At 39.3% G+C, this 19,800-nt stretch overlaps 4 protein-coding genes across 7 annotated transcripts; 3 read left to right on the forward strand and 1 right to left on the reverse strand.

The window, feature by feature from the left end:
- Positions 1-1,434: 1,434 nt before the first annotated feature.
- On the forward strand, positions 1,435-12,244 carry LOC108148888 (J domain-containing protein). 4 transcript variants are annotated; one of them, XM_041709400.1, is made up of 5 exons: positions 1,435-1,500; positions 2,292-2,424; positions 5,764-5,865; positions 9,575-9,730; positions 10,696-12,244. In XM_041709400.1, the coding sequence occupies exons 2-5, from the start codon at positions 2,338-2,340 to the stop codon at positions 10,936-10,938; spliced, it is 588 nt and encodes a 195-aa protein (XP_041565334.1). In that variant the 5' UTR covers positions 1,435-1,500; positions 2,292-2,337; the 3' UTR covers positions 10,939-12,244. The 4 variants fall into 4 exon arrangements, with proteins under 4 accessions (XP_041565334.1, XP_017131682.1, XP_041565335.1 ...); XM_017276193.2 differs by lacking the exon at positions 1,435-1,500 and having other exon boundaries at positions 9,575-9,691; XM_041709401.1 differs by lacking the exon at positions 1,435-1,500 and having other exon boundaries at positions 10,348-10,789.
- An 89-nt stretch (positions 12,245-12,333) lies between these two features.
- Positions 12,334-14,669, reverse strand: LOC108148887 (prolyl 4-hydroxylase subunit alpha-2). Its single transcript, XM_017276190.2, has 9 exons — positions 14,476-14,669; positions 14,261-14,412; positions 14,040-14,196; positions 13,655-13,982; positions 13,112-13,588; positions 12,998-13,060; positions 12,778-12,853; positions 12,630-12,719; positions 12,334-12,564 (listed from the first exon to the last, which is right to left on the reverse strand). The coding sequence occupies exons 1-9, from the start codon at positions 14,658-14,660 to the stop codon at positions 12,404-12,406; spliced, it is 1,689 nt and encodes a 562-aa protein (XP_017131679.1). The 5' UTR covers positions 14,661-14,669; the 3' UTR covers positions 12,334-12,403.
- Positions 14,670-15,371: 702 nt separating this feature from the next.
- Positions 15,372-17,472, forward strand: LOC108148492 (prolyl 4-hydroxylase subunit alpha-2-like). Its single transcript, XM_017275527.2, has 7 exons — positions 15,372-15,571; positions 15,631-15,779; positions 15,834-15,984; positions 16,040-16,230; positions 16,289-16,965; positions 17,023-17,188; positions 17,240-17,472. The coding sequence occupies exons 1-7, from the start codon at positions 15,372-15,374 to the stop codon at positions 17,344-17,346; spliced, it is 1,641 nt and encodes a 546-aa protein (XP_017131016.1). The 3' UTR covers positions 17,347-17,472.
- A 221-nt stretch (positions 17,473-17,693) lies between these two features.
- LOC108148493 (prolyl 4-hydroxylase subunit alpha-1-like) lies at positions 17,694-19,677 on the forward strand. The gene is made up of 7 exons (XM_017275528.2): positions 17,694-17,893; positions 17,953-18,104; positions 18,161-18,311; positions 18,363-18,562; positions 18,640-19,235; positions 19,293-19,458; positions 19,512-19,677. Exons 1-7 carry the CDS (start codon positions 17,694-17,696, stop codon positions 19,616-19,618), a joined length of 1,572 nt encoding a protein of 523 aa, XP_017131017.2. The 3' UTR covers positions 19,619-19,677.
- Positions 19,678-19,800: the final 123 nt, after the last annotated feature.

Genomic DNA, 19,800 nt, shown 5'->3' on the forward strand with positions numbered 1-19,800 from the left:
GCTTTAACTAGTTGCGATTTTATACGTTTTAATACCAATTATGATTTAGTATAGAATTTTATTAATCTTCAGTTGTAAAGTAACTATATATCATTTTCTATACTTTTAGGGTTCAATCTATTTATATTATTTAATTGACATCAGAAGAATCCTCAAGTATTAGATATCTGGCAGTCGATATGTTCCCGCCCATCGATCTACTGGTTTCGTTTTTCTCTTTTCTTAGTGTGCGTGGCGGACAAACGCACGGGCGCATTTTCCGCAAGCCCTCCCACTTTTCCACCGCCCCCCTGGAAAACCCACCTCATTCAGTTGGTCAAATGGTTTCATCTTCATTTGGTTCTGGTTCTGTTTTCCTGACCAGACATACATATGCCCGGTCCTGCTTCGCCATTATGATGATTTATGAACGGAAATCATTTTTCGCCCAGTGCGGCTTTGCTGGGCTGTAAAAGTGGGTGGTTGAGTGGGTGGTTCTCGGTCTAGGCCTCGTTTTCAAGGACCTACTCCGCCCCAAAGTATGCAACAGTTTTCAATTTCGTTTCCGTTTGCTGCAAACTTTCCCTTCACACTCGGCTGCCTCTTTTAATTTGAAAACCAATGCTCCCCTGGTTCGGTTATTTTCGCTGTTCGATTTGACTTCATTTGGGGAAAAGTTTTTGCCGAGCAGCTGGCCTTAGATTGATGAGTTTTCTTTTTCGGGTGGAGCATATCCCTTTAACAAATTCGGCAAACTTTGTTTGGCGACGGCAAAAATGATGGTGGTCGGGGGATTGAGAGCAACAAGTGGGCGTGGGCTTGTGGTTTTATGGTAAGTCATTTTTATGGTAGAAGCTTTACACACAAAGCTTTTGAAAAGGCTTTTAGCTTGGATGCACTTGTGAGGACAAGAACCAAATTAAGAAGCTTTAAGTGCAGTCAATAATTCAGAACTGAAAAATTATGAACTGAAAAAAATCACAACTATACAATAGAAACCATTTCGGATTTGGATTTTCAAAAAAATTTAAAATTTAACTTTCATAAATTTGGAAAAAGAAATATTTGTTGTTTATTAAAAAAGATGAAATAAGAGAAGACTTACTGGAAACAAACTTGGTTATATTTGAATAATATGTTGAAAAACGTTTCTAACACATTTTTACTTACATGTGTTACTAATATAAAATGGTGAATTGAAATTGTAAAAATAAATTATGCTATTTTGGTTAGTTTACATTGTAGGGGGATTCCCGACTCCGAAGTGCCACGTTGAGTCATTCAAACTGTGATTTGAATTCCCCCGTCAACCAGTTCTTGAACTTGATTTCAAGAAAACTAAGCTTAAAACCCCCGCTCAGACAAGCCAAAAAGCTCGTTTGTGCTGCGTTTCGGAGGCTGGGGGCTTTGCGAGAGAGAACTTTCTCCAATCTTAAAGCTCTTCCAGTGCGCGAGGTGGCGATACCATCAGTTCGACTTTCGACGCGCGCCAGAAACATCGTGAGCACCGCTTAACCCAAAGTATATAGCCAATAAAATATATATATGTTTTATTGAGTGGGATTCACAGAGAGTGGGAGTTAGAGAACCTGAGAAAATCACAGAGAGTGTTTTAGTGCAAGCAAGTTATTGTTTAGTTTATTTGATTTGATTTTGAGCGGTGTGCATTTAGTAAACAGCGGTCTTCAATGCATCAACATTCAGTTTGAGCTTTAGAAAAACAACAAGTGAAAGTGCTTCTACCAACCGTAGCAAAACAAATGAAAAACCACAACCAAAACAAAACCAGATTATTCAACTGATTACTAAGCGATTTCGTTTTTGTGCATTTGTGATTAACTTCTTTTTAGCTGCTAATTGTTCCAAATCGAAGGTCACGCGATCCCCTTCGTTTGCCTAGATTTTGATTTAGTTTTCAATAAACTGACTTACCAATTTCTTGTTGATCTTCCGGTTAAACCTAGAAAAAACAGTGGTTTAAATAATAAAGTTCTGCTTCTGTCAATTGAAAAACATGAACTTAACAAAATATGAACTATTTAATTGATAGATAAAGTGAATATAAAGTTTATTTAAGCTTTCTGTTTTATAATCTCATATAAAACAATACATAATAATCTTTAAATTTATAAAATGAAATGGGAAAATCTTATGTGCAGGAATAATTTTCTGAAAACACAACACAATCATTATATGCATTATACATACAGAAACAAACTTAACCATTGATGTATCTAGTTTTATTTAAAATGTCATAAATTTCTTTAAATTAATCGTCAACCTTGACCTTGTGCCAATTCCTCTGAATATAGAAAAATACATATATATTCCCGACCGATCCCACGAAAATCTGACGCAATGAGCGCCGTTGATGCCATAATCAATTACAAGCGCAGTCCCAACGAGGACTTCTACGGTCTGCTCCACTGCGATGAAAACTCGTCGGTAAGTTTACCTTTTGACCAGCCAACTTTTCCAAACTGTCCCTTTACATTAACTTCACCCAAAATGTTGGTCTCAACTTTTTCTAATCTCGTCTGCCAAACTCTCTTGGCTCATTCAACTTTACAACGAATTTAATTAGATACTAATTGAATTGCGGCTTGCAAAAGTGCTACTAATCGAATTGGGGCCTTTAGGTTGGACCAGTTTTAAGATGTGGTGGTTTAAATTGACAGCTTTTATAAGCCTTAAAGTCAAAGTTTTTATTAAATGTTCGTGCATGCAATATAGATATATAGCATGAAATCATCTATGAAATCAGATACAATTCATGTGTCGACTTGGCACTGAAAGAAAAAGTGTGCGAAACCCATGAACTTAAATCCTCTTTGACCAGCAGAAGTAATTTATTTGTATATAGGCTAGAACATATGTAGTAGGTGGTTCGGTTTGTTCATAATACATTTTTATTATTAGCCATTTTGGTGTGAAAAACCCAATTTACGAAAAACAAAACCACTTTCATTTCAGTATAGGGTTCTTCTATGGATTAAGTTCAAGGAAAATGCTTATTTTTGTAACTTAAATTTCATATCAGTTTTTTTGTATATTTTTATTACATGTTCAAAGACATTTTATGTTTAAATCAAATGAATTTTCTTTAAGAACTTTGCCAAAGGTGCTATACCATTCATTGATTTACACTTTTTTCTTTCAGTATGCCTCGAAGGTGAGAGGTTTGCTTTGAGAATTAGTTTCAATTACTCAGTCAGCCATCGTAGATTGGCAGAATTGGCGTTGATCCGCCGCAGCTGCAGTTGCAGTTCGAGCAGCTCTGAGTCAGAGGTTCAGAGGCTCAGAGGCTTGCCCACACAAGCCAAAGTTGAGGGCCCTCCTAAGCCAACCGATTGTTGAAGTTGGTATACTCCTGTCTGAACGGAATTAACGAGCTCGGCTTGGCGGCAGGCAATCTCGGGCGGCTTAATGGCATTTACCCATCAGCAGTCTCGACGCTCGACTCTCGAGCTTGAGCTCCTGACATTCGTCTTGAGTTGTCACATTTTCGGCTTCAGTTGCTGCCAAAGGGCAGGAGGTGGTGGATGAGCCTGCTGTAATCAAATTTATTGGCCCGGAAAATGTTCAGAGCGGCACACAGTTTGCGAGCTGTCGATTGCATCGGCCTGAATGAGGGAATCTATTGAATTATGCAGTAGCTTCAGGGCAGAGGACCTAAGACCTGAATCGATTTTGCTGGGCATGTAAACAAAATCAAATATTTGCAGAGAATTTGTGGGGTGGGGGGCTAAGCTTTATGGCCGGGCCTTTATCACGTAGCTTTAGCTACTGACCCCCTAACCCGCTGTCATTGTTTGCCCCATATTGCCGACTATCTCTATTGCCCCGACAATTATCTCGACTTGGCATCCCCACTTGAGAATGCAGCCATTCTATTTTCATGCAGATTAGTTTGTGGAAATTTGCATACGCAAGCCAAACAATCCACTAACCAGAGCAGCACAAACTTCAAATGTTTTCGGTACTAATTTACAGAGATCTCCAAACGATTCTAGCCGTTTTAATTGGCCGGGTGCAATCTGATGGGGGGAATTAATGAATTGGAAATGAAAATTGGCTTGGCTGACGATGTTGGTGATGATGATGCGACAGTGGTGCAAATTAATTGACTTTCTAGGCATTAATTGAGCCCATTTAATTGTGTAATGCAAGTGGGTGCGAAGCAAAGTATATCTTTCCTTGGAAATCACATTTCATTGAAGGTATGCGGAGAAACAGGATCACAAAAATCAACAAAAGCCTGTTGAGCAGATTCTATTTGTCTAATAATAGCAACTTCAGTGTGTGCACCCCAAGGCTGCGGCTGCTTTGACCACGTACACGCTGACGTATAAGCAATATTAATTTCCTTGAAATTAATTATACGCACCGTTGCAGTGCGGTTGGCACAGCAAATTAAGCTCTGCGCACTGAATGCATCTAATCCACTTTCTGCTGCTGGAAGAGTTGGCTGCGTCCCCGAAACATTCTCGGGGGATCATAACCATCAAATCATAGGAATACATATATTTTCCGAATACCATGGTGACCCAAATATGTTTGCTATATGGCAGCTGCTTTTTGACGTTTCCCCCGCAAACAATAGACTCGAAAACGAATGGAATAAAAAGGGACCAATGCTGGACATTCTCATCTCACTGTGGCTGCTTTGGTCCTTTGTGGGCCGACCGATGGTGCGCGAAAAGCCATTTCCATTTACAAGACAATAAACAAGTAGCTTTGTGTGGAGTCCACTGTGGAAAATGGTTTAGTTGTGGGTATATTTTAAGCCATCAAAGTTTAATGTAAAATATTAAGAAGAATTTATAGCCTTAAAAACTTATTTACCCATTTTTTATAAGCTTCTGCTGCTTACTACATAGTACAATGTTATGGTATTAATTTCTTTTACATTATTTAATTTTATCAAGTTCACAATAAGCCCTCTGCCAACAATAAATGGTATATAATATAATTATGTTATTGTTTATATTTTAGTTAATTTTGTCATTCGCTAGGCTTATTAAAAGAATATTGTTGTCTTAAGCAAATATAATCTATACATTTCAAAGAAAAAATACCAGATTCAGGCTAGAAAACCCTCTTTTTCGCTCAGTGTGCACTGTCAGCATCAGCGCCATCATTATTTTTTTCTGGTCCCGGGAAAAGTCAGTATCAGCTCCTCGCTGGTTTGCTGTCAACTTGTTGCTGTTGCCCGAAAGACACTCGGGCTTAATTAATATCAATTGTTTGGCAAGTGTCAAAAGCCTTTTGACGACGTCAAGGACACTGACGAGTGAATTAATTTGGCAACAGCATTTGAAACCCTCAAAGTTTTCATTCACATTTCCCCGCAAGCACTTTGCCATGGTAGTTTTTCCCCCGTCGCCGCAATAATGGCAAAATGCGACAGCTTTTCTATTACTTTAAGTGGTGCTCAACTGCGCACGAACGTTTTAAGTTTTAACGTTTGCTTATTGTTATTTCGTTATTCGGTGGTAGGTCTTAATGGTTGGGGATTTGAACCCTCCATTTTGCGGGGGATTCGTCTGTAAGTGACAGCACCTGAGCAACCTGAGCTCCGGTCTCCTTGTCGCAAGAGACGTACACATATCACTTGGATCCTTGTGTGCGCAACCATTATGTCACAAAAAATGTTGGCATTTTAAAAATTGATGCCACAAAATACTTAGTTAATTTGAGGCAAAGAGAATTCATCATCGCAATTCACTTAACTTGGCCAACTAATTTGTGCGTTTTCCTCTCCGTTTTTTTTTTCCTTTTCAGCCCGAGCAGATCCAGGCCGAGTACAAAGTGCTGGCCCTCCAATACCATCCCGACAAGAATTCCGGCGACAAGGAGGCGGAGGCCAAGTTCCAGCAGCTAAAGGTAGGCAAAAGAAAAACACGCAAAAGATCCAAGGGAACAACCGCCTGAAATAAAGAAAAAGGCGAGCGTATCGTCATTTTACATATTTAATGAAGTTTCCAGGAGTGCTGATGTTTTTGGTGAATGGGATGGCGTGCTGTAAATTTGACAGCCTGTGGGGCAATATGTTCGAGATGAAAGTTACCGGAGCGAGCTTAAAATTAAAAGTTGTTTAAATTTGATACTTATTCTGCTTAAACATCCTGGCAGGAGGCGAAGAACTTCGAATGTGTTCGGGTACCTCGGGCGAAATTTATATCTTTCATTTATTGTTGGAATATGGGAAGCTATGGCTTTAAGGGGATTTCAATCGAAAACATCTTTAATCGGCGAACTGAGATGCTCTTTACCCGGGATTATAAAGATAAAACATTCTTTCAACGAAGTTCTAAAGGTGTTTATCCCACATCATTTTCATTGGTATAATACTTTTTAGAAACTTAACAATTTTCTGTTTAAATCAGTAAAAACGCTCTTTGAGTAAAATCTTTATTTTATTTCTATGATATTTCTTGCTTTGATGACAAACTCAATACAAAAAACATTTTAAATATGATAAAACCCGTATTCAAGAACATGTTTGCTACCAAGATGAATTCGAGCGGTGTGAAAAGTTGAGCTCCGTGGAAGTTGGTCCACTTTTGGATCCACACAAATGGCTCAAGTTCAGTTCAGAACTTTCTGTTTCCTATCTTGATAAGTTGCTTGACTCTGTGGAGAAAATTTTCCTTGAAAATTACCATTCCCCTTGATAGTCTCTGTAATTAGCTCACGGACCACTCAACCGCACGCCTCTATTCAAAATCTAGTCTGTCAGTTGGTGAACGTTTTAAGCTGCATTAAACAATGGCTGCCCTTTACACACGCACACTCGTGCACTTAACCCACTTACCCACACTCACTATTCAGTGGCTCAAACACACACACACTCGCACTCCGACCTCAGATTGAATTTTCCAAGCGACAAAAGAAAAACAAGGCGGCAGCGATGAGATAAAATAAATTACCCATACGAAATATATTTTTTTGAAAACGTTTATTGATTTTCCATGTCAAAGCATAAAGAGCGGTTGGGGTAAGAGGGTGGAAAAAAGGCATGTCGCAACCTAACAACTCATTAATGTGTGGCTAAAAACAAAATCAAATTAATGTGGGGGAAAAATGATGGATACCTAAGGTTAAAACGCCTGTTTCGTTGGGGATGATTTTCCTCGTGGAGTGAGGAATATAAAAATAAAATTAGAGTTTATGTTAAATTCTGCAAAAATGCTAGGTTTTATAATGATTTAAAATTAACCAATTTTAAAGCATACCCCGTTTTAATGGGTCCTATTATTTTTTGGCCTAAGAACTTATTAGAATTAGACATGGAAAATAAAGTGTTTAAACAAATGTACCTTTGTTCCTATTTGAATTTAAATTAATATTTTGAAATCGAAATAATCTTCGCCACTAAATTTCTCCAACTAAACACAGCAAGGTTTTTGATTTCAACATGTAGGAGCAGCATCTCTTTTTAGCATGTTGACTAGTTGGATAAGTCCAGCGATTCTGTTCATTGTTGCTTTCTACAGGTTGTTGTTTTTATATTTTCCCATTCCCCCGCGTACCTGAAGTTTTAACACTCTGTAATAACAAAAGACCAAATTAAGGGGAAAAGTGAACCCCAGTCCTTAAATATGCATGAGGGTCTGGTCCTTGGTCCTGGACTGAGGCAATTTCCCATCCGAGTCGTAATCATACTTTTGCCTGTTCGGAAGCTCGTGCCGCTGTCCGGCGGAGAGGGAATGTTCCGTACAATTTACGGCTCGTAAAATTGGACGTGCATGTGTGCGGAGCTCGTAAATATGTCGGAATATGCAAGAGGACTTACCTTCATGGTTGGCCATAAAACAAAACCTGTGTGTGAGCCCATGAAGCGTTTAAAATGAAATGTTGAGATTTTCAACGAAGGCCAGAAAGGATTGCGGCTTCCTAGGCAAATTCCAATGCGTTCCCCGAGGAGTATGCAAATGAGTCGGGACTTCATCATCATGTTATTTGACTAACAACTTACAGCACGATTTGCAGTTGTCAAGCTGTCCCGTGAAATCCCCCGGGTCGTCAGGGGATCCTATAATAACGAAAGGCTAATCCAGCACAGGATCGGAATATAAAATTGCGATTTGATTCTTGTCAGGTACAGATGAATCGCTTCCGAGCTGTTAATTGCCATTCGCCAAGGGTCTTGAATTATTTCCACAAAAAGCAACTAAACGTTTGCCCTAATTGAAGACAAATAAGCCAGGTTATCCTGTGCTTCAGTTCTTTGGCCGGTTTGAGCCTTGTTTGCTGACCCACATAATCAGTGGCTAGTGAAATAATTGATTATCATGTAAACAGGACCCAAAAAGCGGCCGGAGCAATAAAACAGAAAGCCAGCGATGAAATCTCAGAGCCCCAATTGTGATGTGTATAAGTGGGTGTCTGTCTATCTGGGTATCTGCACTGAGAAAAGCATTTGAACAGTAATCTTTAAAAATAATTATAGATTTAGAAAGATACGTACTTATTCGAAAGCGAATAGTTTCCGAACGAAAGCAGCTTAAAAAGGCTTCAATATCGAAGTTAATCACTTGTATTATAGCCAAATATAGTTTAATTCTTTAATTCTTTATAAATTCTCTTTGAGTTTTTTACTTATTTTGGCTTTTAAGCGTAGTTTGAAAGTATTTATTATGAAATTTATTTATAGTTTTATCCCTAAAATGTTTTAAACGAACTTTTACAACCTATATATTAAGGTCTAAAAAAAACATTATTTTAGGACGAGATTTGCTTAGCCAAATATTATTAGTTTTGTATTTGTGTATTCTTCTGTGGGTATCAAACACCCGCCAAGTGTGTCGGTGTCTACCGCTGTGGTTATGTGTGTGTGTTGTGGGTCTGGCAGTAAAAGTAGTCAAGATATATATCAAGCCCCAGCCGAGGCTATCAAAATCACTTGAGCGAGCAAATATGTGAGGGCCTATCTGCAGATGAGTGTGTATGAGTGTGCGGGTATTCCCCTTATGTCTGTGTGTGTATGTGTGTGTTTATGAATACATGCCAATAAGTGTGCTATAAAGGGGCACATGAAATTGATTAACATGCAGGCGAGTCCAAGACAGAAAAATAGGAATCTTGAGGATGGGTTGGCATCCGAAACCTGTGCAGCTGTTGATTTTGCACTTGAGCAAATTCGAATCCTGACTTTCATGGAGCTGATCGGCTTTTATAAGGGGTGTGAAGGGGGATTTCTGCTTTGTGTGCCCCTTTCATGTTCGGTTGCGAGCCAAATATATTAAAGTTTGCTTCTCCTTACACATTTTGCATTGTAAAATGAGAATTTTCACAGAATTTGAGGCACAGATTATTCATGAGAAGGAACCAAAATTCTAAAAACAACAACAAGAAATTAAATACCAAAGACAGGGTCACTGGAAAAGCTAATTCCAAGATTTTCAGACCTTGGTTGTAAATGTTTTTTTTTCTGGTTTAAAGCTTTTACATTTTTAACTAAAATTTATTGCCTATTCTAGTTTGAATACTTCAATACAGATTGAAAAATTTAAGTTGTTAAAATTAAGTTGCAAAACTTCTTTTACACGAATTTTGTTTAAAATGTACTTTTTAAAATGTATTTTCACAGGAGGCCAAGGAGACATTGTGTGACCCTGAAAAGAGGGCCGTTTACGACAAGTGGCGCAACAGCGGCATCTCGATGAGCTACAAACAGTGGCTGGGCATGAAGGAGCATGTCGGTCAGGTGAGAAGATACACGATTGCCGAGAAAGTGGATAAAGAGGTATGCGTTATGGCCAGGAACTCAGCGAACCAGAGAAGTAGTCGTCCCGACCCTACTATTACTTACACTTTCTAGCCCTCTCACTTTATCCGGCACAAAGGGAGCTCTGATCCTTTGTTTTTATCCTTTTCTCCGCTGCATTGCGTCAACACTTGTCCCTGTTTTAAGTTCCTTTCATTGGTTTGTTTGTCGCGCTCTTAATGAAATTTGTAAGCCAAGCCGGAGTTCGCCGTTGTTGTAGCACAATTAACGCGATTATTCATTACCCGGCCACCCATTTTCCCAAACCGTCGGGCTCGATGGTAATTTCCGTTGACGGCCCCAGCGGAAATTGTCGCCCATCCATCAGCGGCTGACGTTGTCCGGCCTTCAAAGGGGGCGGGGATTATGACCGCACCAAATCCGCATTTGCATTTCTAATTTGCAGCCCGGACATCTGGCTGAAACTTCACGGTGAATACGTTCTCCAACTCGAAAATACTCCCTCGGAATTCCACAAATTAAAAGGAAAAATTAAGCAATTATTATTATATTAAAAGGTGCTATTTTATGCTTTTGTTTTGTAATTAAAACTCGTAACTAAGTCTTTGTAATTACCTTTTTTTTATCACCAACAGCCCTCCAGCTATGGAATTAACTCCTCAATATTCTGTGTTTATTCCTTTAGTAGTTAGTATACCCAGCTCAAGCCCCCTGTTCTTCCTATTTCTCTGTGTCTTTCCATAAGCCCGCTCCTGAGTGCCCGACGAACTCCACCAAATTGTAAACCTCTATTGAATGTACCTCTTCATCCAAAACTCTATGTGTATCCGTGTGTGTTTCTGCATGCGTAAAGGGAGGACCAATGCATTCGGCGGGCTGTAAAGTCACCCCGACTGTTCAAAATGCCTTGGTGCTCGACCACAACCGCGGGAATTTAATCGTATTTAACACCTTTGTACGCCCTCTTTGCCAACCAATCAAAGTCCATGCACTGGGTGACTCCCAAGACCAAGGATCGCATGCTGCCGGAGGCCGGAGGAGCAGCTGCCCAAGGACCCGGATCCGGAGCAGGATGCAGCAGCGGTGGCCTGACCGCAGCCTCGCCCAACCCCGCCCACCGGCGGGCCTCGGAGGGCGGCGCGGCCCTGTACTACGGCAGTCGCAAGGCCGAATGGGGCGGTGAAAACACCGATGTGGCCAACAAGTTCCGCAACTACGAGATCTAAGGCAAAAGTTGGCCTCAGATAAAAGTTTCAATTTAAAAAAAAAAACATTTACACAAGCATATGAAAAGTCAAACCGAAGAGGGAGCAGATGAAATAGAGAGTATCCATCGGTAGGATACTTTCAAAAGTTATGCAATTATATCAAAAATATTCAGAAAGGGAAACAAACTTATTATTGATGTGTATATTAAGCGTTGCGAACTACAGAGCACAGATACTCTTATATAAATGTTTATAGGTGTACAAAAAAAAATATATATATAGAAAAATGGTAATTAACTAACGTATATTTAAGAGAAAGAAACTGTAATTTCAATAAACTCCCCCAAAGAAAATCACAGGCGGAGCGGCAAGAATTTTAAGTTGAAGTAACTTAGTCAAATTTTAAACGCAGTCATGCATATGAGAATATACACCCCATATTCAATATATTTATGTAACCAGTGTATTTGTATATCGATGTTTCAATGTACCATGAATGTACCCCCAAGACAATCCCTTGGCAGCAAACAAAACTAAGCTAAAGCTGTAACTGTAACTGTAACTGTAACTGAAACTAAACTATATTACTAAACTAGTGACAGTCTAGCAAATCGCCCACCACCAACCAGAGGATTAAAGCATATGGAATGACATAATATAGCGAATTTAAACCTTTATACACATGACACATTTGCATAGTCAAAAAACTTTCACTCGGTGTCCTTTTAAAATGCAGAGTTGCGATAAAATCTCCAAACTCAACTATTTTACCTAAATAAAAAACATTTTTCCCAAAAAATGTACAAAAATCAAAAACAAAACGACAAAATGTCAAAAGAAAATCAAAAAAAAAAGAAGAGAAATTTATATAAATGTTTTGATGGATAAGAGCGGTGAACTTTTCAAACTTATACATATAGCAGAAAATTATTGTCATTATTATTGTACTATTATGCGCAGAGCACAGAAATTAATTACTACATAAATGTTGTTGCTGGATTTAAATGCATAACTTATACAACTACATATGAATGTTTGTTTTAAGACATATTCAATTGAATTTATTCAAATACACACATATTGCGTATAGAGCAGACCAGATCCAGATCAGATAGGAACAGCTGCAAGCCAAAGGCATGACCCCGTGTGAACCCTGACCTTTAAGAAGGGGCAGAGAGGCGGGGCTCTAGCTAGTACTAGCAAGTACGCAATTAATTAGTGTTGGTTCTAACTTAGCTGGCGAATGTTACAAGCAGCGAGAGAACAGATCACAAATAAAGCAACTTTTTGAAAGGGGTTTCCACTCCTGGCGGAACCTCAGGTATTCAATCATGTGTATTTACTAAGGGGAGCGGTTTGGAAGCCCAAACCGGGAAAGTAAGTAAATTTAATATTTGGACAATAAAATAAAATAAATAAATTGAATATTTTTTTAACTTTTTGTTATCACATTCTTTATGTTTATAAAGTTATTAACTAAAACTTAAGCTAATTTGGAGTATTCATTTTGCTCAACTTTTTTAGAAGCAGCCTCATTTTGTTTGTTTAGCTCCAAAATCTGGGCATAGGTGGCCAAGGAATCATCCCACATTTCGCAAGGTCGGCGATCTGATTGATCAATCTCACGGATCCAACGATTTTGCACTATAAAATAACAAAATTAGAACTTAGTCACGTTTGTCAAATAAGAGGAGATATTTGAAACATACCCCACTTAGAACCAGCGATAATGGGACAAGCGCCGTGTTGAGTACGAACATCGCCCACTCCAGAGGCATGCAGATTGTGCCAAAAGGCAGCTGGAATATTATATAAGGTAAACTATGGGAAAAGGAAAAAAATTGCGTTGAGAAATACCTGCATATTTTTTCGGCTTTAAAAGTTGCTTCAACTGGGGAAAGGCGGTGCCTCCCCCTTGAGCTACATCCGAGAGCTGTGGATAAATTAAAAACTTTTACATTTTTGTGATGGAAAGTATTTCTTAGATCTAAAGCTTGCAAAATTATAGGGTATTTTTAAAAATGATCTATTAACAGGATTATATTACGAATCTCAATATTATATTTAGCATACTCACATAAAAAAGAACTGTGGCAATGCGGTTCCCCATTTCAGGAGAGGAAACCAAACCAGCATCAATCTGTAAAATAATATTATTAAAATGAAATATTTTAATATACCTCTAACTCACGGTAGTCTGGGGGAACCAGTCCATGTGCTGTCCGTAATGTCCACCGATTCCGTAGTTGGCAAACTGGTGATCTTCCGCATATTTCATGTTCATGTTGGTCATATCCGCTACTCTTTGATCGATGGTGGCCAACACCTTGTGCATTGTGGCTGGGATAAAAGTGAACTGGCTGGTGCGAACATTGGATACCACCACCTCATTGCTACCAGTTATTGTGGCCCGAATTAGTTTGTTTTTGGTTAGTTTCCGTATGACATCGATTTCGCTTTGATATATGACGTCGTGGTACAGGACGAGCAGGGGATCCTGGAAAAGTTCCTCCGCTTTGAGGGGAGCTATCCACAGGAAAGGATGTGTTTCGATCACGTAGCCACAGCGAAGATGACGCTGCTCCTTGGGAGTGAGTCTCCAGTGACCACTGCAAGTGAGGCTGAAGGCCTGGAACTCACCCACAGGCTCACCCTCCTCAGGAATGGGCTAAAATATTAAGTTATAAAAATCAATTTAAAATATTTTAATGAATTTTTAATGAAGAACACTTACTGCATGTTCTAGTATTGGCTTCGAATCATTGAGTAAAGCATTTTCTCCTAAAGACTCCAAAAAACTTTCGTAATTCCTGGCATGCTCTTCACTAGCTGGTTGAATCTTGACAAGCTCCTGGTAGGTATCATTAAGACCCCGGAAGTCTTTCAACTCCGCCTTGGCTTGTACAAGAAGCGCTAAAATCTGTGGTTTTAGCTCTTTATCCTTTTCTCCTCCTGCCAAACGATCATTAGCCTCAATTAGCCAGGAATGAGCCAAACGTGGATGCTGATCCTTTAGAGCTAACTTGGCTATATCCACACAGAGCTCAGAATTAAGTTGGTTTCTAAAATGCATTCAATTTCTATTAAGAGTGCCATAAAAAATAGTTAGCTTTAATTACCCGTAATCCACGCCATCCAAGATTCCCCTGGCGAGATCCTTGGCCTCCAGCCTGTAAACATACTGCAATCGAAGAAGGCCATCTATGGCTCCATTAAGTTCACCTTTATTTGGCATTATCTCTCGATTTCTGAGCTTTTTCAAACGATTCAGTGCTTCTGTAAGTAAAAATAGTAAGAATATATTAAATAATGTCTATTCATCGATTTGCTTTTTACCCACTTTCGCCTGTTGATGTCTCCATGAGGTTCTCCACTCGCTGCCAATCAACCGTCAGTCTTTTGTTAAGCAAATACTTGTTTAGAGGACTATCAAAATACGCTGCACCCCATTCACGGGCCTCATTTCGTTCGTTTTCGAACTCACGCAGTCTCCTATTTTTAAAAATTAAATAGATTAACATTAAGAAACACATTTAAGTTCACCACTTTTCTTACGCTTTTAGGAAATCCAATTTTCCCTGATTATCAGCTAAGAACTTTTGCATATGCAGCAGCATTTTCTGTTCATAACCGAAAACTTTGGTCATCTCGTATACGGAGGAGAAAAATTCGGCTCCAGAAATGGAGCCAAACAGTTGGTGTAGCACCAACAGAACTACCGAAAACACCGGGAACATCATTCTTTTAGAGATCCGTTCTAGAGAGCTCTTTGATTCCAACTGATCCCGGCATTTGACCCCTCACAACATTACATAAGCTATAAGAAGTCAGGGGTTTCAGTCGTGCCTAAACCTGTTCTCACACGCCCCCAAGGAAAGTGCCGAGTTCGTTGAGCCGGCAACTGGTTTTGCCTAGATAATAACTAATGTCTGTCTTATATGGAAATGGCGAAAAAAGCAGAAGCTCATAGCTTGGTGATCGGTAAAAATGCTATCAAATAACCCAATTATAGGAAACAGCTTTGGTTATTATTTAGTAAATTTAGAGGCTTTAGCAGACTTTTGTATGTATTTTTGTCTTAAATTTTGCACTAAATTGACATATTTTTAAAAATAATTATCGCGTTTGCTGTAAATATAAGGCTTGCAAATTGCAGGTTGAAGTGGAACTAACAACCTCTGTGTTGTAATTTAATATTTACTGTGGATGTTTTTCTTTCCTATTAAAGTTACAAGTAATGGTTTTTGGTAACAAATCTTAAAAGCGTTATTACATATCAGTAAAATGCTTATAATCTAATTTAAAGGGCCATTTACATTTTCCTATTATAAACATAAGTCGTTCAAGTCGAATATTAACTTGAAACTAATAGCCGCATAAATTAAATTACTTTACGTCAAGGTCTGATAATTAAGAGTCTCTAGTTTCAGTTTGAGCTAGTGAAATTCAGAATGCTGATCTGTGGGTTATTACTGGTGGGTATTCTCTTCCTTAGCAGGAGCTTGGGACAGATTCTGGAGGAAAGTAACCAAAAGCGCTATGCAAGATCGGTGGTGAATATGGACGATCTACTGAAAATGGAGGATGATCTGGCCCTCAATCTGGAAAAGTACGCGATACGGCTTTTCCAGAAAGCGAAAACAATTAAATTGTGAGTCTGCCCGTCTATCTTATCAATCAAGAATACTTAAGGCACTGGAAGCTTTAAAGGGGTATCCACCAGATGAAGGAAAGGCACCAGAGGTATGAAGCATCATCAAAATTTGGAATCAGCCCTTTCGACACTTATTCCCTCATTCGGCACATGCAAGCTGACTGGTTGATGTGGCAAGTGTTTATGGAAGAGGCCGTTGGATTAGGTTCGTTACCACATTGTTGATATCATTTGATTGGTAAAATTCCCCCTTTTGCAGAAGAATTGGCTTATTTGGAGTTAAAGAAGTCTTCCTTGCCTAAGAAGTATGACATGTTCGACGCTGCTTACGGGATTAAAAGAATGCAAACGACATACGAGATGTCAGCCAGTGATATAGCCAATGGTTTGCTGGATGGAGTACAATACAAGTACCAATCGAGATCCTTTTAAACCCATAACTTCTTTAACGCATTTTAATGTTAGCTCTTCGCTGGGTTCTGTTGATTGCTTAGCTATGGCTCATCATCTGATCAATCAATCGCGTTGGACACTTGCAGAGCAATGGATTCTTGCAGGTATTGAAGCCAAGGGTCCCCAAACGGAATTGCAGTTGCTCCGAGGACCAAATAAGGCTTATCTGTATAGGATACTGTCACAAGTTAGGATGCAGCACGGTGAGTAATGAGTGATCGCACCTGGTTTAATAAATGGGTAAGCATCTTTCGATTGAAGGAAATCATGAGGGTGCCTTGCAAGCCTTTCGAATTGCCCTGAAACACTCGCCCCACGATTCAAAAACATTTCAGGAGTATCAAAGCTTGGAAAAAAACACTTTTACTTTCCCTGGAAACAAAGTTGAGGAGTCGAAGAACTCTGACGATTCCGTCGATACCGACGATTCCGAAGGCAAAATGCAATTGCCGACCTGCTGCAGTGGTCGATGTGAAGTTCCTCGAGAACTTAAGAAGCTATATTGTGTGTTTAACCACGAGACCGCACCATTCCTGCGATTGGCGCCCATCAAAACCGAGATCCTTTCGATTGATCCCTTCGTTATTATTCTACATGAAATGGTCTCGCCAAAGGAGAGCGCCCTAATACGATCTATTAGCAAACCGTACCTGTTGCCATCCACGACAGTTGACGTCGACGATACGTTGGATATCTACAACATCGCTACCTTCCGCACTTCAAAGTCTGTGTGGTATCAAAATGACTTCAACGAGGCGACCCTGAAGATAACTGAGCGCTTGGGAGATGCCACTGGTCTCGATTTGAACTATTCGGAGGCATTTCAGGCCATCAACTATGGACTAGCAGGTTTCTTCCAATCGCATTATGACATGTTGCATTCGGATATGAACCGACACAACGGAACTGATGATCGTGTGGCTACCACATTATTCTATGTAGCTATTTAAGATATGGTTGGCATCTTTATTATCCTATTTATGTCTATCCTCCAGCTGAATGAAGTACCTCAAGGAGGCGCCACATATTTCCCGGGACTTAACATCACGGTATTCCCAAAGTTCGGGTCGGCCCTCTTTTGGTATAATTTGGACATGAAGGGTAACGATCAACTGTGGACCCTTCACACCGGTTGCCCTGTTATCGTTGGTTCCAAGTGGGGTAAGTAGGATAGTTCAGTTTATATCCTAAAAGTTACTTCATCTTCCGCAGTTGTCAGCAAGTGGGTATACTATAAGGGACAAGAGTTCAGAAGACCCTGCATCGAATCGAATTCAAGCGCTAAACAATTTTGGTCTATTGAAAAACTTATAATCTAATCAATTTTTACTTTGTGATGTACCTTTTACATAATTTATAATATATCGAATTATATATTAGCCAAAATATAGGTGTAGGGCAACTTCGAAACGCTTCATGTAAAAATAAAGGTTTAAGCGCAAGAGACTTTTATCTGTGGAAAATATTATATTAAAATATTTAATATACTTAAAGTAAAGATTTTTTAAAACTTAATTTTCTATAGATTTTTTTTTGCACTGAGCTAAGTAATTTTAGATCAAAAGGTGTAACTAATAGCCTCATAAATGTAATTATACTAATCAATATACATATATACATATATATATCCTATTCCTTGTCTTAGTTTAAGTTAACGGGATTCAGAATGCTCAAATATAGACTGCTGCTCGTGGGTATTCTATTTTTGAGTCTGAGTCGCAGCCAAATGTTTGAATTGGGCTCCGAAAAGCGGTATGCAAGATCCGTGATCAATATGGACGACCTACTGAAAATGGAAGGCGATTTGGTCCGCAATTTGGAAAAGTTCGTTGATTTGCTCTCCCAGAAAGCCAGAACCATTAGATGGTAAGTTCTACTGAGCTTTAAAAACTATGATTTTGGTCAAGATAGTGTATGTTTTAAAGGGGTATTCAGCAGATGGAAGAAGTGCACCAGACGATAAATACAGGATTATCGGAATTTTGGGCTAACCCGTTCAGCAGTTATTCCCTCATCCGTCATATGCAATCGGATTGGTTGATGTGGCGACAGTATTTGGAAAGGCCAATAGGTCTCGGTTCGTTTTTTCATTTATTGGCTTTTCTTATGACTTTTGATGGTCTCTTTGTGCAGAAGAATTGGCTTATATTGTAGCAAAAAATTCGACGATGCCACAGAAAAATGATTTTTTCGACGCTGCTGATGGAATTACAAAAATGCAAGGGACTTACCAACTGTTAGCGAGTGATATAGCCAATGGTTTGCTGGATGGAGTGCAATACAAGTGAGTACCGTAGATTTCAATAAAGCTCAAGCATTTGCCGTCTTTGGTTAGCTCCTCGCTGGCAGCTATTGATTGTCTGGAATTGGGTCTCGATCAGATGGATCAATCACATTTGACTTCTGCGGAGCAATGGATTTTAGCAGGCATTAAGGCGTATAATCGGTCAAGTAACCAGAAGGAAATGCAGTTGCTAAGGGGACCAAAAAAAGCTGAACTTTATGGGACACTGGGTCAAGTGCGAAGGGAGCTAGGTGAGTAGCAACTGCATTGGGTTTGATGATTAGACAAGCTGCCATGTCTGCCCTAAATTACGCTCCCCACGATTCAGAAATATTTCAGGAATATCATGGCTTGGATAGAGATGTTCTTAATTATCCAGAAACCGAACAGACAATTAATAAGCAAAATGATGAAGAAGAGGCCTTTGTTCGTTCACAGCTGCCATCGTGCTGCAGTGGTCAGTGTGAAGTTCCCCGAAAACTAAGAAAACTGTATTGTTTGTACAACCATGTCACCGCACCATTCCTACGTTTGGCCCCCATCAAAACTGAAATTCTCTCAGTTGATCCCTTTATCGTTGTACTACATGACATGGTATCCCCAAAAGAAAGCGCGCTGCTACGTTCTTCTAGCAAAAAGAACATGATACCATCGTCCGTATACCATGTCGCGACCAAAAGTCACGAGGTCAGCACTTTCCGATTGTCAAAGTTTGTTTTGTATAATAACAGCTTTAACGAGGCGACCCTGAAGATAGCTGAGCGCTTGGGAGATGCGACTGGTCTGGATATGAACTGTACGGAGGTATTTCAGGTCATGAACTATGGATTAGGGGGCTTCTTTGATACGCATATGGACCTGATGCTTTCGAGAAAGGATCGATTCAAGGGAAAACCGGAGCGAATGGCTACCACACTAATTTATGTAAGTCTACCGATTTTGGCTATTGGCTTTGTTATATGATTTCCTTTTGTTCTATAGCTAAGTGATGTCCTTCAAGGCGGCGCCACCTTATTCCCAAAACTCAACCTGACGGTTTTTCCAAAGTCCGGATCGGCCCTTTTTTGGTACAGCTTTAACACCAAGGGAAATGCGGAAATGCGCACTATCCATACCGGCTGTCCAGTCATCGTGGGCTCTAAATGGGGTTAGTAATATCACTACTCAAATTGATTCCATACTTAATTGTTTTCTTTATAGTTGTGAGCAAGTGGATATACGATAAAGGACAAGAGTTCAGAAGACCCTGCATTGATTCAAATTTAAACCTTAAGAATACTTTATCTATTGAAAAAATTATAATATAGTTCTGCATCTGATTTTGACTTACAATTCTTAACATTAATCAATAAAATGTTGGAACTTATCGGTATACCAAAGGTTCAAACGAAATGTAGAAACTAAAATTGTATTAGTACGCTTCATTATATGTTGCTGAACTAATTGTTAAGTTAAGTTGATTAATAGCGTGACCATGATTTTGGATTCT

The sequence above is a fragment of the Drosophila elegans genome, unplaced genomic scaffold, assembly GCF_018152505.1.
Source record: "Drosophila elegans isolate 14027-0461.03 unplaced genomic scaffold, ASM1815250v1 contig_476, whole genome shotgun sequence".
In the NCBI taxonomy this organism is placed as follows: Eukaryota; Metazoa; Arthropoda; class Insecta; order Diptera; family Drosophilidae; genus Drosophila; species Drosophila elegans.